The 18,306-nt window shown below is 40.5% G+C and overlaps 1 protein-coding gene across 1 annotated transcript; it reads right to left on the bottom strand.

Moving 5' to 3' along the window:
- Positions 1-12,019: 12,019 nt before the first annotated feature.
- On the bottom strand, positions 12,020-18,203 carry LOC119032904. Its single transcript, XM_037122531.1, has 9 exons — positions 18,053-18,203; positions 17,605-17,669; positions 17,236-17,354; positions 15,895-16,290; positions 15,304-15,535; positions 14,410-14,624; positions 14,162-14,309; positions 12,845-12,954; positions 12,020-12,761 (listed from the first exon to the last, which is right to left on the bottom strand). The coding sequence occupies exons 2-9, from the start codon at positions 17,642-17,644 to the stop codon at positions 12,453-12,455; spliced, it is 1,569 nt and encodes a 522-aa protein (XP_036978426.1). The 5' UTR covers positions 17,645-17,669; positions 18,053-18,203; the 3' UTR covers positions 12,020-12,452.
- Positions 18,204-18,306: the final 103 nt, after the last annotated feature.

The following is an 18,306-nucleotide window of genomic DNA, read 5'->3' as shown; positions in this document are numbered from 1 at the left end:
GGTTGGAGCGGTGTCTTGGCCTATAGAAAAGGAGGTTAAGCATGCAAATGGTGGAGCCCCGTCGCCTAAGGGCTGTCCCGACAATTGTCTGTATGTCCCGGCTGAGCTGCGGCCACAGGTGATTCATTGGGCTCACACCTCGCTGCTTTCCTGTCATCCGGGAGTCAAGAGAACCATGTATGTCATCTCCCGGAGGTTCTGGTGGCCCGCTATGGAGACGGAGGTCCGGGAGTACATAGAGGCTTGTTCGGTCTGCGCACAAAACAAGACATCATCTAAGGCTCGTTCAGGACTTCTTCAACCGCTTCCCATTCCCTCCAGACCATGGGCAGACATCTCATTGGACTTTGTTACAGGGCTCCCGGTCTCCCAGGGGAACACCACCGTCCTCACAGTGGTCGACCGATTCTCGAAGATGGCATGATTTGTTGCATTACCCAAGTTACCCTCCGCAAAAGAAACCGCAGAGGTCATGATGAACCAAATCTTCAGAGTCCATGGGTTCCCGAAAGACATTGTCTCGGACCGGGGGCCCCAGTTTGTGTCAAGATTTTGGAAAGAATTCTGCAGACTAATCGGAGCCACAGCCAGCCTAACGTCGGGATACCACCCAGAAGCTAATGGCCAGACCGAACGCCTCAATCAGCAGCTGGAAACTGGCCTCCGTTGCGTGGTACACCAGAATCCCTCTACATGGAGCAAGCACCTGGTCTGGGTAGAGTATGTCCAATCTGCATCTGAGTCCTCTCTTTTGTCCCAAGTCTGACATGAACAGCCTGTAGGAGTGCCGTTTTACCAGTGGGTGGGTTGCAGAGACCATGCAGGACTATCCTCATTCTGAGAATTGGTAGGCTCAGGAAGGACCAGTTTATATATCTAGGGAGCAGAGAAAATGTGTTTTTCATAATATAAGACCTTCAAAACAAAACTTTCTGTTTGTTTTCCCCCAGATAGTCAAGTGAGATATCCGCACTTGCTCCAAACAGTAAAAAAAATATGGGGTATTGAGAGTGACCCTGAATTTCCACTGGATATGTGTCCACTGCGTTAGGGCTCCGATCCGGTTTTGCTCCGCTGTCGCCGTCTGGTAATCTCCACTGGTTGAGTTCTGAGTCCACCACGGCGTAGTATGGTAGATGTCACAGGCAGTAAAATTGTTTTAGAAGAAGCCAGTGGACTAGAGAGAGGCACTGACAGCAAGGAGCGAGTGAGCACACCAGCGAGACGCCGGGTCTCCACGAGGGGACCAGACCTGGTCTGATGGATCTGAGAAGCTGGAGACAGCAAGACAGTGCAAGCACCAGCCACACATGAGAGAAACCCAGGGTGTTACTACTCGACATACTTGCAGCGGCAGAGCATAGCGCTCTGCCTGGCGGGTAAGTATCCCTTTGGGCCATAGTAGCGCTCTGGTGTATGTTGTGTCGGTGACGCTGTAGTCCGCGAGGTGTGTGGAGCCCCGATTGGCTGTGTGTCTGTACCTGTAGCTCCTGAGGAGAGATGGCAGAGTTCCACCACCACCTCTGAGCCGCCCCTGTATCCGGTCTGATTGACACAAATAGACTCACTTAATTATGAATGGACTATTTTAACAAATGCAGCTTCCATTTAAGGACTTGGTTAGGGTTAAGGTTTTAATGTTCTGTGGTCTCTTTTATGAAAAGGATAATTTAATCTAAGGATCTTTTAATAAATTGTGTGGTGCACTGGCATAAATCGTCTTTGTCCTCTCCTTCACCTGGTCACTGTCAGTGTGCTCTCCCCCGATAAAATTCACCAGAACCTGCGTTGTCCTCTTAAAAATAACCGTTTACTCTCAATTACCTCTCTCCACTTCTCATTTACACCCCCCCCCTTTTACACAGACAGCTGGTTTTGGCGAGGCCAAGGAGTTCTCGCAATAATCACATGATCACTTGCGGCTTATAGTTAGTTATAGGTCTGTGTTATTAAAAACATCAACATGAAGTGTTCCCGACTGAGGAATTAGCAGACAAGCTTGTGTTTGTCTCTTTATAGAGATTTGTGTGCTGGTGTCAACACGGAGTGTTTTATTTTGAAATCTAACCAGATGTTATTTCACTGTCTGAGGGCACAAAATAAATTATTTTGCATCTAAGGCTGATCATTTCCTGATCATCTCCTGTTGCTTCTTTGAGCATTCTTCCTGACCTCAGTAAACTCCTATAGATCTTAGCAAAGCAAGTTTATGTTTGGTTGGAGCAGAAATCCATCATCTCTCTATTTTGTTTGAGATCAAGTCATATGGAAACAGAACACATACTGGATCGACACGCAGTTATGAGGCAGTAGCACCGCCTTCCCTATTCTGGGTGGATCTAGCCTTGATTGCCATGGCACCGGAAGTGTAATAAACCAGGGCAACAGACAGACAGAAATCTACAGATCCCTGTTACTAACTGGGATAAAGAGAGAAGCTGACCCCCCATGCTCCCCCTGAAGCAGCATGACCAGATTGGGTGTTTGATTTGTGGCTGGATCAGTAAACACAATACAGCTTCAGCTGTTTCTTTTGAGTCAAAGTAAATCATATCTGAACAAACACATTTTTAGTGTTTTAGAGACATTGGCATATTGTCATCTTAGAAAAGCATTTGTCTTCACACTACTTGTTGCCCACTTTTATCACCAGAACACTTAAAATAACATTGCTGTCCATGGTTTCTGTTGTTAGTTTGTGTGTGTGTGTGTGTGTGTGTGTGTGTGTGTGTGTGTGTGTGTGTGTGTGTGTGTGTGTGTGTGTGTGTGTGTGTGTGTGTGTTAAAGTAGATTGCACAGTACTTTTGGCATGGTTGAACTGACTGGGACCTGAAATGACATCTGGTAGACGTTACCCTGGTACTTCAAAAGACTTCTGAGATGCAGAAATCTGAAAGCCAACAGAATCCTGCATCTCCCTGACCATTAGCCTCTTCCAATGCTTCCTGACTGCACTGATGCTAATGGCAGGCAGACTACTCAGCAACAATAACTTGCCTGATGCATTCTCTGAATACAAGATCTGTTGACTTGGTCAGATTAGTGCTTGAACATATGTTTAAAATGCAATAACAAAATCAATAGAAAGCTTATTGTGTGCCTCAGAGACATTGAAATCTTTTCTATCTGCAACGTTAATTATCCTTTGGGTTAGCTTTTGACAATGCATCAAACACTTTTTTTTCTTCTTCTTTTTCATTAAAGAAAACCTGGTGTGGTTGTGGACCTGACAATTAGCCAAAAATAATTAATCCACCTCAAAACTAATTTAAAATTGATTCAGTATCATCAACTGGTGGGAACACTGGCTAACAATTTGAAGAAACTCATAGTTCTAACAGCCATAGTGATAATGGGAATGAGTACATGAAAACATTGTCCAGATGGTGGCACTCAATGGAAACATAATAAGTCACTGTCAATTGGTTTCACCCTTTAGTTAGTATGAACCTGCATCACTTTTAAGGTAATCTCCCAATGGAAGTTGCAGACAGGATGCCTTATGAGGTCTGGGGTCCGTTGCTGCCTGTCACTCCCCCTCTCTCTCAGCCTGTTTTCTGTCATCTCTTCAGCTAAGCTATCAATAAAAGCCATATAAATGTATAAAACTCTACAGGAGGCCACTGAAACACTGAATTAGTTTACTGCTCCATATTTCCTCCCTCTAGGACTGCAATGGGGTTTGAAACGGCTCAAAATTGACTGTTTTTAACGGAGAGACAACTCAGATTACCAGCACAGATGGAATATCTAAGTTGTTGGTGAGATAGTTTTTTAACAAAAACTTCAGAGAATTTGAACTAATTAGTTGGCCTTTTCTGTAGAGCAAAAGTCACAATTTGTTTTGACTACCAGTGTCTAATTGTTGAATCAATAATGTTGAGTGTTGTGTGTTGTCGCTGAGGGCTGACTAATCTTTCAGGGGGTTGTGCTCAGTTTGGGTAGTACATTGACATCAGACCAAAAATACAAAGTCCATTATCCCTGCAATAAAGAGCTAATGACCCAATGATGGGGATACATTTGCCAGGGCGCCCATCGCCTTCAAAGGGCCAAAGGATAAGGAGTCATTAAGGCAGTGTTATCTGGGTTAGATAGCATTGGCATGTCTGTAAAGATCATTATTTTTGCCCCTGAAGCTGTTTGGCAAAGGAAAGCAGGTCTAACTGCACACCCAGCACTAACTCCAGGGTCAGTTGTAACACAGGGATGAAGATGCTAATGATACGTAGTCTGGCAGCTAATGCTTTTTCTAAATGCTCTTAATGACTGCAGACCCTATTGTGGGAGAACTTGGAATCTCTGTTTTTCTCCTTTTCTTTCATCAGCTCACAGTAGCAGAGAGGGACCTGGCCAAGCTCTTGCTTCTTCATTTTCTTTACCCTTTTTTTACCCTCTCCTAAAGGGTGGAGGGAGTGAGAGTACATCTCACTGAATGCACCAGTGAGCTGTGAGTGACTGATATTGTAGTAAAGACTCTTAAATATACCACAGTTTTACACTGTTGTGCTTCCCAGTTCTGCCTTCCCTTTGGTAAAGCTCATTGCTTACGTGAAGGACTACTCCAAATTCCAGACGGACATGAGGGAGCAAACTGAGGCTGATATTATCTTGCAAGTAACTTAATAAAGTCAATTACTTGTAGGGAAAGGAAATGTCCATTGTGGTTCACTCCACTCCACTTCACATAACATGATAATGTGTAAGTAAAAAAGAAGAAAAAAATCTATAGATTTGCAGTATGTCATTTGGATTTGCATAAACATATTTTATTTAGATCTGCAAGAATCAGAAGAAGGAATAGTCTAGACCAGTGATAACTGAACCTGATTTATGGTCACTTAGTTATCAGTGTGACATGGGAGGCTGTTACTTTCTGGTCAAGTCTATTGCATTGTGAATGAAGAGACTAGAAAGTGCTAGAGTGAGAATGATACAGGCAAATAGGCTCCTTTAAACAGCAACATTTTTGTTTCAGCTATAGAGAGAAAACAATTTTTAGGGACATGGCAGTGGAAGCCTATTTCAGCTGGTCGTTACAGAAAAGATATCCTGGTTACTTTGGATAATGCAATAATGACTGCTGCCATAAAAGATTGTTTGGTGGTTACACAGTGCCATACACTGGCCAGTGGTAGCAAGAAAAAGGAAGGATGTAGACATTTTAATTTGGATTTTGTTATTGTGGCTCTTTAGCATTGCATAACCTCAGGGCAACTCTACCTCCTGGGTTATGGGAGATGTTTATAGACAAATTATGGCTATGAACCTGTGAGACTTAACATATGGAAATTCCGTTACATTATTCGTAAAGAGCTTGTGTAATACATAATAGAGAACAAAGCCACAGATTTTGAGGGGTCAACAATATTTTGAAAAGCTGTTGAAAGTGCATGCTGCAGTGACCAAGATAATGACCCTGATTCCAAGAACAACCTCCAAGAGCTCAGACCTAGGAACAGCTGCACTACAGTGCAAAACCATGAAGCTCCCAGGCCTGACATAGGGAACCCAAGCTTAAATATGGGCTGTCAATCGATTAATATATGTAATCATGATTAATTACATGTTTAGTACACAATAAGTACTAATATTAACACAGTGTAGTTTCCAACTTTACACTTGTAAAGGTTAAACAATGTTTATCGGCCTGCAAGCTGTAGCCATCCATTAAGTTATCGCTGTTTAAAGTTTGTGTCATGTAGAGCTGTCCAGACATGTCCCTTGGAAACTATCCAGTGTGGTCTGGCTTTGGCAGGGGGAAGAGGGGTCTCTTCATCAGCTTTGTGCTTGGACAGCAAGTGGTATTTGAGACTCTACGTACTCCAGTGGTAACTGAGTTAACATCGACAGTAAATGCAAATTACTTTGTTTTTTTGGAGAGAACCATCTGGCAGATCTTTTGAAACTTGCCATTCAAAAGGCCCTTTTCCTTATCTATTTCTGTTGATGGATGTTTGTCTCTGCTCTCCATCCACAATGTTACTGCTGCATTGCTTCTGGATCTCCCAGTACGGGGCAGGCTGAAGGTCATAATGTGCATGCGTTAATCATGTTTAAAGAAAAAAAAAATGGTGTTAGGAGGAATTTGTGCTAACAGTTAACTTTGATGAATTAGAGCCATCTAAGTTAACAGGATAGCAATGAGTTAAGGCAAATTCCTCTTAACACCACAAATGTTTTCAATGAGCACTTAATGCATGCAGGTTCTGTGATTATGACCTTGGGCCCTCCCCATAGTCTGGGAAATCAGGAAGCGATGCAGCAGTAATGTTGTGGATGGCAAGCAGAAATAAACATCCATGAGCATAAATGCATAAAGGAAGCAATTCAGCAGTACCATAGTGGCCAACCTCTACATGGAAAAAGTCTACCTTCACAGGATCTGCTCCTAGCTACTGGTTGAGATATGTGGACGACACCTGGGTCAAAATCAGAACAATGGAAGTGGAGGCCTTCACAAAACATATAAATGCTGTGGACAGTAACAACTTCATATCCCAGTTCACTTCAAACCCTCCAACACACTGAGGCAGAAACTTGTTAAAACAACCCAGGCATAAACAGAGTAATGTAGTTTATGGAGCCACAACTGTTCAGATTTATACACTGGGGAGAAAAAATAACCTCTCCATAAATGAATGGCACAACACAGGAAGGCCAACTATGAAACTCACAGCTCACACATGTCCTAAATAACTCTGTGAGGACACTCCCACACATAGTTTTAAAGCCTGCAACTCCTCTCCAGTTAGTTAGAACTGAAGAAGCCTCTTGGATGATATGTGAAATGTCTTCAAGAACCTGAAACATATCCATGATTGCCTATGATTATAATAAGTTAGAATTACTGTGAACTGGATGACTTTTGAATGGTAAGTTCAGCTTCAAAGCCCTGCCAGATGGTTCTCACAACAATAAGAAAATGATTAGCATTTACTTTCGATGTTAACTCAGTTGTCACTGGAGTAAGTCGAGTTTCAAATAAATTCTCAAGCCACTTGCTGGCTAAGCACACAGCATCAGCTGTGTGCTTAGCCAGCAGAGAGCCCTGTTACACCCGCAAACGTAATAACTGCCCACAAACGTAATATACCACAAACGTAATACAAATCTGCAGCTTTGAATGTAATAATCCCGCAAATGTAATACATTTCTCACAAACGTAACAAAATTTGCCTACTGCAAACGTAATACTGAATTTCCTGCAAATGTAATAACTATTACTTTTGCAGGAAATTATTACATATGTGGGAAAGTGAAAATCTGTAAATGTAATAACTTCCCACAAATGTAATATGAGACAAAATAATGATCTTTGTGGTTGTTGTTGTTTATTTGTTTACTTATAAACCTGCCAATAGTGACTGAATGTTGACAAGCAACCCGCAGGTCAGGTGGGGCAGGTCAGAAAGTGACAGAGCAGTGTTCTAAGTTATTAATAACACACACACACACACACACACACACACACACACACACACACACACAGGTCATGCTCATAATTTTAAGGGCTATGGCTACAAGCCTATGCTGGTGGCTTATGAGAGCCAATGTTTGAACCATTTAATGTCTGCATATCAAAGGCCGGGGCTGCACAGTGGCCCAGTGGCTAGCACTGCTGCCTCACAGCTAGAAGATCCCCGGTTTGCGTCCCGGTTAGGACGCCTGGGATCTTTCTGTGTGGAGTTTGCATGTTCTCCCTGTGCAGCGTAGGTTTTCACCGGGTACTCCGGCTTCCTCCCACAATCCAAAAACATACTGAGGTTAATTGATTATTCTAAATTGTCCGTAGGTGTGAATGAGAGTGTGCCTGGTTGTTTGTCTCTATGTGTAGCCCTGTGATAGACTGGCGACCTGTCCAGGGTGTCCCCTGCCTTCGCCCTAAGTCAGCTGGGATACGCTCCAGCCCCCCCGCGACCCTGCAGAGGATTAAGCGGCGTACATATAATGTACAGATAATGGATGGATGGATGGATATCAAAAGCCAAAAACTTGAATAGATAGTCCATTCTTTGAAGTAGGCCTAATGAAAACATTTGTCAAGATTTAAGACTGGTCCATGTTCTTTTTGATAGTAACATGGACCAAGACTGTCTGAACACTGACAATTAAAGTCTTGCAAATAAATAATGACTGTCACTTAAATTAATCTACCATTGTGAATGCAGGAAAGTGAGAATTGCCATGTAGGCTACCGTAAGTAACAGAAAAATTCCCAATGTTACATTATGTTACATTATTTTATATAAACGGCCTTTCAATTAAGTGTGATGTAATTGTTGATGATTTGTTGCTGCAAATAAATGAATGAATGGGTATGCACCACCACTCTGCCAATCAGAACAAAGAAGACGCACTGACAGGCTACAACTTTGGCAGAACTTTTCACCCCTTTCCTGGTAAGTCAGCATGATGTATTTTGTATCGATGAATTCATTGAAATCTCAAGATATATGATGGTTTCGCAGTAGTTTTAAAGCTCAGTCCGCGATATTGTCAAAAGTGTCCCTCTTGTATTTTTTTCCTCTTATGTAGCATGATACTCCAACATAATTAGCTGCACCACATGCCAGCTTAAATAAAGGTCTATAGTCACTTCGCGGTAAAACAGCAACAACTTTTCACTCCTTTCCCGGTCAGCAAGCATGATGTATTTGGTGTCAATGGATTCGTTGAAATCTCAAGATTCATATAATACCGCTGGTTTTGCGCTACCTTAAAAATTGAGTCCGCTAGATTGTCAAACGTGTCGATGTAGCATTTTTTTCATGCAAAGTTACGTGTTTAATGCGTATTATATTGCAACTTGCCCAACTGCACACTAGATATAAAGTGCTATTTTAATTGCACAATTCTCAATACATTTTACAATAATTAAATACCAACAATGGTAATTTTATAATACAGAGAGAACTAGAACAGAAATATAAAGTGCTTGTTGAATTGCACATTGCTCTACTGCCTAAGAATAAAAGATGATAGAATTGCAGACTTATTACATACTACAATAATTCATTAACAGTTATAATTTGTGAGTACCCAACTATGTGGACATGTAAAAATTAAACATTATAATATACAATAGATGATAACACACAACAAATCAGCAGCAGTGGACAAGTTAAAAATGATCACAATTAGTGGCAACAGGTTTGATTTTCCAAAGTTTAAGATGCTTAGAAAATGAAGCAATAGTGGGTAGATCAGGCACTTGGTGTGGAGTTCCAAGAATTTGTCGCTCGATAGGAAAAAGTTGCTTGACCAAAAGTACTTCTCCTTAAAAGAACAGTGCAATCACCCCTAGAGCCTGCTCACTTTCCTGCATTCACAATGGTAGATTAATTTAAGTTACAGTCATTATTTATTTGCAAGACTTTAATTGTCAGTGTTCAGACAGTCTTGGTCCATGTTACTATCAAAAAGAACATGGACCAGTCTTAAATCTTGACAAATGTTTTCATTAGGCCTACTTCAAAGAATGGACTATCTATTCAAGTTTTTGGCTTTTGATATCCATCCATCCATCCATTATCTGTACATTATATGTACGCCGCTTAATCCTCTGCAGGGTCGCGGGGGGGCTGGATCGTATCCCAGCTGACTTAGGGCGAAGGCAGGGGACACCCTGGACAGGTCGCCAGTCTATCACAGGGCTACACATAGAGACAAACAACCAGGCACACTCTCATTCACACCTACGGACAATTTAGAATAATCAATTAACCTCAGTATGTTTTTGGATTGTGGGAGGAAGCCGGAGTACCCGGTGAAAACCTACGCTGCACAGGGAGAACATGCAAACTCCACACAGAAAGATCCCAGGCGTCCTAACCGGGACGCGAACCGGGGATCTTCTAGCTGTGAGGCAGCAGTGCTAGCCATAGCCCTTAAAATTATGAGCATGACCTGTGTGTGTGTGTGTGTGTGTGTGTGTGTGTGTGTGTGTGTGTGTGTGTGTGTGTGTGTGTGTGTGTGTGTGTTATTAATAACTTAGAACACTGCTCTGTCACTTTCTGACCTGCCCCACCTGACCTGCGGGTTGCTTGTCAACATTCAGTCACTATTGGCAGGTTTATAAGTAAACAAATAAACAACAACAACCACAAAGATCATTATTTTGTCTCATATTACATTTGTGGGAAGTTATTACATTTACAGATTTTCACTTTCCCACATATGTAATAATTTCCTGCAAATGTAATAGTTATTACATTTGCAGGAAATTCAGTATTACGTTTGCAGTAGGCAAATTTTGTTACGTTTGTGGGAAATTTATTACATTTGCGGGATTATTACATTCAAAGCTGCAGATTTGTATTTCGTTTGTGGTTTATTACGTTTGTGGGCAGTTATTACGTTTGCGGGTGTAACAAGCCCTTGTCCACCTTTCAGACCACTGGACAGTAGAGATGCCTTGACAACTCTTCATATGACAAACTTGCCATGTTATGCTTTCACCACATTTTTTGAGCATCCTTTGAGGTTTCTGAAAAATATTCTGGACAGTATTTGTCAGTGTTTTGGATTGTTGCAATACTAACAAAAAATTATAGCTGCTGCACAGCAATGGGTCGGGTCCGGGCTATTTTTGGCAAATTTAGGCAATTCTGAGTGTTAGGGCACTGACTTGGCCACATGTAACACTGAGCAACAGACAGGAGAATAGGAAGACAAGACAGTTGACAACAATGTTCATTTTGGACCACTTGAGGCTTGAATTCATAACTTCAGGAACCAAAGACTGTCATCTATCGCTCCAAGCTAATTGGCAAGTGGCAACACAACAATGGCTTCACAAATTGAGTAAGCCATTCACGGTTATGCAGGCAGATTTGAAACCACTGTAAAAAAAAAATCAGTTATCAAGACAAAAATCTGAATACACATATTGCAGCATGGAGATGTTGGTAATTTGTTTTTAAAAATTATTGATTTGCCCCATAAGTGACTAATAATAGGATTTACAGCTGAGGTAATCTGGCATGAGACTGGTTAGCTTTCACCCATGGCATGTACTGTTGATTTTGCAGGTATTTTTAAAGTTTTTAAAATTTAAACGCTTATTCCCCCCCACCCCCCAGGAGGAATATTGAGATGTCCTTGGAATTAAGTAAATCTGGCATGGGGCTGGACATTTCTGCAAAGTTTGGTGAGTTTTCGCCCATGGGAAGTACGACTGCCTCAGAAGAAGAAAGAAAGAAAGAAAGAAAGAAAGAAAGAAAGAAAGAAAGAAAGAAAGAATTTCTAGGAATACAATAGGCTCCGGGCAAAAAAAACACATTGCATAAATAAAGTATATGTGTCCACTCCCATGTTGATAAGAGTATTAAAAACTTGTCTCTTTAAGGTACATTAAGAAAATATTAAAAACAAACAAAAAAAAGTGAGATTTATTTGCAATAAAGCATGAGTTATGCAAAACTGGCGGACGGCGTAGCAAAATCGGAGCCGCAATGCATCGGACCGTATCCAGTGGAAATTGGGGGTTAGTCTATGTGTTAATCCCCACCAAATCCCCTGCACTGCTATCTGTGCCATCTGCAGGACCATTTCTAGCTTCCAGAGCACGACGCAGCAATTCAGCTGAATTTAATGCAGAGCAGACAGGAAGTCAAGCACCGAAATAACAAATAACATCCGGTTACTTTTCAAAATAAAACACTTCCACTGCAAAAATGGCCTGTCAAATTTAAGGTCAAACACCCTAGATTTAAGCATACTTGCACTTAAAAGCAGCAAATTTGGCTGCCAGTGCAGTAAGCAAATTTAGCTTGTTAAGTTGTCTTAAAACCAGTACAGCTGTGTGACTCTGATTATAGCCCATAAAATCTTGAAATAAGATCAAAAACACTAATTTCAAGCAATTTATTTAAGCCTAGTTAATGCAAAACAAACCTATTATCACTCAAAACTAGTACTTTTTTTACATCAAATTACTAAAAATTAGAATTATGAAATTCTTGTTTTTAGGGAGCTAAATTAGATCACTTGTTCTTAAAATAAGTAAACATGGCAATGCTTGAAAAACAGGGTTTTATTAACATGAAACCAGGTAAGGATACAGTTAGAATGGTTTACATACAAGGCAACTCTGAATCTGTTGCTGCTACAAATATTAACAAGCTTTTTAATTTAAACAAATCCTGTGTGAGCAGATGACTACAAATTTATGAACAGCTTTCAACCAAAATGACCTGTACTGTGACCTTTTGGAAAAGCAAACATTAACCAAACATTGCTGTCACACTGATTCAAAAAAGATGTGATCACACGTATCTTTTAAGAATTTTTACTCTGACATCATGTCATCACACATTCAATACCTGGTTACCAAAAATATTAAAACAACAATAGACTTTCTGTCATCAACATATTTCTCAAAGACTGAGCAGCAATCACATTTGGTGACTGTGAAAATTGTAAGGGGACAAACCTGTGCATTTCTGGCTCTACTTCTTGTTAAATTCTTCCCATTCAGCTATTGCCTTTTTGTACGAATGAGTGAGGTCACGCTCATGAATACTGTCCTTCAGTACCTCTGTCTGGATGATGGACAACAAAGTAGAAATACACTTGGGGTAGGTAAGATGGAAGGTGTAGCACCCCAGCAAGATAAGAGGAGCCTCATGGATCATTTCTTTAGGCAAGGTGGTCAGCGGCACTGTGCCAACAGCCAGGAGGAAGTTAGTAGATTCTACCAGGAGGACTGGACTGGTGATGGGTCGTCTCTGGAGAAACACGTTGGGGTCCTCAGATGGCTGAGTGCAAAAAAGAAGTTCAAAATTAAACCTCAGGCATATCAAGTTTAGTTTCAGTTTAACTGAAAATAACTCAAACTCACCTCAAGAATATGAAACAGCGCCTCACTTGCTGATCCAAGCTTTTTGGGTGGAGCAACTGGGGAAGGAAACATTGAAGGAAGTGCCTTCAACAGAGCAAGGAACTGTCCACCTGGAAAACATGGATACACCAAATGTATTGTCCTTGTTTTTGCTAGACAATTTGACTGTGACATTAAGTGTTGTTTAACTGAAAAGAAAGCACAACAGCGAACAAGCATGAAACCATGCAGACCCACGGTGTGTACTACATATGCATCCCACTAAACCCCAATCACAAGTCATCCATTAGTGCATGAGTGGCCACAATTTGCCACACATAGCCCATAGCGACAATATTGTGCACGTTGTGAGAACACTGATTTTATGCAGAGCCCAAAGTAGTGTCCTCATGGAAAAACTATGCTGTCAGAGAACAGTGTATCTGTGTGTGTGTGTAAATGACATGAGTAAAAAAACCCAAATTACTTTGAGGATCTGTAACTCATAGTATGAATGTAAAATTCTGCATGGCTTTATTAAATGTGCAAAGATACTGTATGAAAAAATCAACTGATTCTAAGGGGGTCTGGCGGGAGGCACTTGTTGAATGTCCATTTTATTCCATTTTTATTCATGTTTTTCTAGCATGAATGAGCCCTCAGATCTTCATTAGATAGCCACATGAAATTATCACTTGAGCTCTGTTGAAAACTGCAACCAAATCACTTTTACATCCATCCTAGCTGTCACAATCTTAAGCCAAAATCTATATCACAGGAGTCTGTCTATTTTAAAATAATTTTGACAGAGGGCATCATGACTGTAACATGAGCCTGGTCTCAAAACATAGCTAAAAATGAGAGCTTTCATCTGCCATAACGTGTTTTAACCAACCATCTATCCCAAATGCTGATATGACCCTTGAATTTTCCCCAAAATGCACTTTTTCAAGTTTTCTCTGATAAATTACCAGAAAACATCTGACACATCCAGGATACCAATGATGTTTTTCAGCCATGAAAATTTAATGTGGCTATCTCTATTGTGAATGAAGTTATGAGGGCTCAAAAATGCTAGAAAATAATGAAGTGAATAAAATAGTGTGAAATTTGGACCTAATTGAATGTACTTTGAGGAGCTGTAACTCACAAAATATCCATAGTATGAATGTTAAGTTTAGCATGGCTTCACTTAATATGCAAAAGATTCATAGAATAGATAAAAGATAGAAAGCATACATAGAAAAAAACCCAGCTGATTCTGAAGGTGTAAGGTGGGAATTTTTTTCCCAGTTAATTGATTTTATATGGAATGACCCTATACTATATTATGCTTACATTTATCAAGACCCCTTGGTGGCTTCAGTGACTTGTTCCACACTCCAAAGAACAGCGCATTTTGGCAAAAGCTTTCCCATCTGGCTTTGACCTGGTCAGTGAAGTTCTTATTGTCTGCCTCTAAAATTCGGCCCAGTTCATCCACGATCTGAGTGTAAAAATAAACAGAACATTTGTTAGAGAGAAAATCGCAAACAATTTTGGAGGATGACTAATTATCAAAGGATTATAAGAATTAAGTAACTCACATGCTTGTGGTCTCTGAAGCAGGGATACGCATCTAGGATCTTTTCAGTCCTATCCTCTTCTTTGAGTGAACTTGAGTCTATAAAGGCTCTTCTTGACTCAAACTCAAGATCCAAGAGATGAGCCACATCATCCTGGTTTGGTCTAATTTTCTTCCACAACTCCTTAAGTGTTTTGTAGTGTCTGGCTTGAATTTTCCTGGAGTCATGGCCTGCCACTGAATCAACAACAAAAGCATTTAAACTTTTACTGTCAGCTTCCCTCTGAGATCATTCACACCAAAGCAGAGACTAGAGATGTGCATAGAGACCGAGATTTGTAAACATATTTACAAAGTAGTAGTACAACACTGTCACAATACTGATATCAAGGAATTCTTTCAAACAATCTTGATATCTGATTGTGTTCATATTGCCCAGTACTACATGAAATTCATAAATCCGGGTGTGCTGCCACTAACTCACAGACACTGAATAAGACCTTCTAAAAAAGCAAAAGCAACAACTTCACATACATTTTCAAATCTGTAAATGAGGAACCTGGAGTTCAAAGGTAAGGAAAAAGAGCTCATCTGGCAAAAAGATGGCAAACAAAAAGGAGGAAATGATTTACCTGGCTATTAAAATGATATAAAGGTTTTAATCGGGTATTGCACATGCGTAAATAACAATGAGCATGTGTGAAAACACACTTAAGGGAGAGTGATTCCTTGAGAGCAGAGATTATATGCATCGACAGCAATGTGGAAGGATTTATACAACAGAATGTAGTCAGAAGTAGTTGAATAATACATAGGTTAGAGGAGAAAGTTTGCTTCTGAACCAAGCACACAATTACAGTTGAATGCAATAAGCATTAGTTCATAACACATTAGCAGAGACAACTTCCCAATTTACCTGCGCTGTCATCACTGTCCTGGTCTGTGGGCGTGTCCTCAGGAGGCTCAGTGAGCTCAGTTGATGCGCTTGAATCAGCATCATACCCGTTGTCCTGGATGGCTGTTTTGAACGCTAGTTTGCGTTTCTTTGGAGGAAGAGTTGGGCTGGGACTGGGAGTTGATAGGATCATCACATGCTGAGTTGACTTGACATTCTGCAGTATTTTGATCAGTTGACGGAAAATTGCTTCCTGTGGCATAGACATAGCAACTTATGTTAATTATGATTGTGATGTACCACTTACAAAGACCTATCTCTTACAAGTTAAGACTTTGATACTAAAATGTAAGGGAATTAGTTTTAATCAACAAATGCACAGTAGAGCTTTGGGAAAGTAAAAAATAACTTTAGCTCGTAAATTCTTTCACTTTATTAACCTTTGGCATATGGGGAAAAATGTTAATTTTGGTGGTGTATATTTACCTTTACTAAACGAACGTTAATTGTGCAAAAGAGTCAGACATCAATTACATACAATAATGCTGTGCTTATGCAAAGTAAATGTCAAGAGATGACAACGACTTTTGACAGTGAAGATAAAAAACCTACCCATGGTTTCTTAGTGCTGTCCTTATCTTGCAGCATCGGATAGTACTCAACCAACCGTTTGGACATGGCAGACACTTCTTCACGAGAGGGATACTTTGCATCACACCTGTCCTGCATGTCATTGGCCCTCAGGATCGAAATCATGCTTGTCATGGTGTTTCTGACCAAGCGGCACCTGAGCTCTTTGGACATGGTGCACTCATGTGCTCGGCCACAACGCTGCATCTCAGAATAGTACTTGCGAACTTGGTCCAACTCTGTATCTGTGTAAATAACATAGTCTGGGCTGCTCATCTTCATAATCTTTCTGGGAGTCTCATGTTTTGGTGTTGACGTCCCGGGTGGGCTCATCTGGTCCGCTGCAGGTTTCACGGCCACTTGAAAAGTTAAGACCTCCTGCACAAAAATATCAATATAATTCCATAATTTAGACAGTTCCTCATGGTGACTGCTAATGATCAAAGCAAAATGACCAGACCAAAAGTCTAGACTGTATGAATTATTATTATTGTTGTTAATGCTATTAAGATTATATACGAAACACTGTTTGGTCTCAACTATCAATGAAACAAGGAAGTTTTGATTATGGATGCAGGGTTGTGACAATATTAGTTTGAACTACCTGTGTGTGATTTTTTTGCTCACGGTGCATGCAGTACTGCTGCTGTGGGCTCTGAATGGAAGATTGTGGTCACTCAGTGACACAGACACCTAGCAAGGATAATTTAATAGGACCCTTTGTGGGACTGTCAAGGGATGTTTAGAAGGATGCATGCACTTTACGCGCCATGAGTCAGTTTCATATTGGTTTGCTCTTTGATTGCTACTTCTGGCTACTTAAGAATTTGTTTTGGCACAGCTGAAACACATTTTAAAAAGACACAACACAGTATTTATTACTTCAGTGTTACAGTACATCACCCAAGCAATGCAGTGATTTTGCTAGCTTACTACAGGTTGCATTGCCTGACACTTGAGGAGAAAATGTTTCTTTAGAAATTGATGCAGTTCAGTTTGAAGTAATGGATACAGACACACAGGGAGACACAGAGAAAACAGTATTTGATAGCATTAAGTAAAATATTGCTGTAAATCTATATTAACTTTTTGTAAGGGTCATTTATTGGGGTGTACAAAAACATTCAGGTGAAACACTCATACCTCCCTCCATATGACTGATAGATGTCACGACAGTATCAATTTCATCATTTTAGAAATTTTGAATTTAAGAAAAAAAAAATGCTACTTGTGTATAATTTTAGCATCCATTGTGAAGTCATGTATTTTAGACAAACTTCATAATAATGTATACTTACTCTTTAATTCACTATGAATTCTTACCTCTGGATGCACTGCTTCCCAAATGCGCTTCCGTTTTAGGAAGTTCTCTGGCCCTGGTAGAAGATCCCTCAGGTCTTCACGTGTTAATGAGGGTAATATGTCATCGGTAATATCTGCAGCTGTAATGTGTGAGAGCAGATGGATTACCAAGAGGATGTCTGTCACACAGTTATTGTTATGTTAACTACCTTAATCCCATACTTTCAGAGCATGAAAATTCGGATCAAAATTCTACATGAGGCTTGCTTGGCAATTATAGCAACTGACCGCAACTGTTTGAAAAGGACCCGCATTCGGGACTTATCATTCCAGATATGTCTAAAGATATGCACAAATGTTAGACGTCTCGGTAATTTAGAAGAGATTTACCTTGCAAGAGTGACACAGTTGTCTCATCAAATGTCTCCATCTCACCAAGAAAAAGCAGTCTGTAACTTAGAGGAAAAAGAATAATTTTAAAAATAATCAAAAAGGAAAAGAAAAAAAAAACAGATACAAAGGGAGCAAAACTATTTGTCAATTGCTACGAAGCACGACAACTAATTAGTAGGGCTGTAGCCAATATCCGAGTATTCATTTACACACCCCATCCTAGTTGGGTTAGCCAATTAGCAAAACGGATTTCACACTGAGTTAGCGAGCTACCGCTAGCGTTAGCTTAGCTATCAGCAAAGAGTCAAAATAGCCTTTGGCTACCTGTTCCATCAACTAGAAAAACCGGAATCACACATTTTGTGCACACGCCTATCAACTTAATTTGTTATTTGGCAATAATCTGAGTGAGCTGACTATTAATTATGTTGAGTTACTGATTTACCATAACTGGCCTTCTTGGTCGCTGCACACGCAAACACCTGCTCCACCTCCGCTCTCGGCTCTGCTAGCTTGCTGGTTTGAGCCAGTATGACCATGTGGATTGTGCTGCGTTCAGGTGATCCTCGCGAAGTAGGAAATTAACACTTCCCCACCTAACAGCCATCAAAATTGCAAGTACAAGTGGTAAACTCGGGCAGGTTTTATGATGTCCGATTTTAGGCGTGCTTATGTATCACGTCAATACATGTGAACAAT

The sequence above is a fragment of the Acanthopagrus latus genome, chromosome 14 (genome assembly GCF_904848185.1).
Source record: "Acanthopagrus latus isolate v.2019 chromosome 14, fAcaLat1.1, whole genome shotgun sequence".
Taxonomy (NCBI): domain Eukaryota; kingdom Metazoa; phylum Chordata; class Actinopteri; order Spariformes; family Sparidae; genus Acanthopagrus; species Acanthopagrus latus.
The sequence above is the reverse complement of the archived record's forward strand: the minus strand, read 5'-3'. Positions and strand labels throughout refer to the sequence as shown.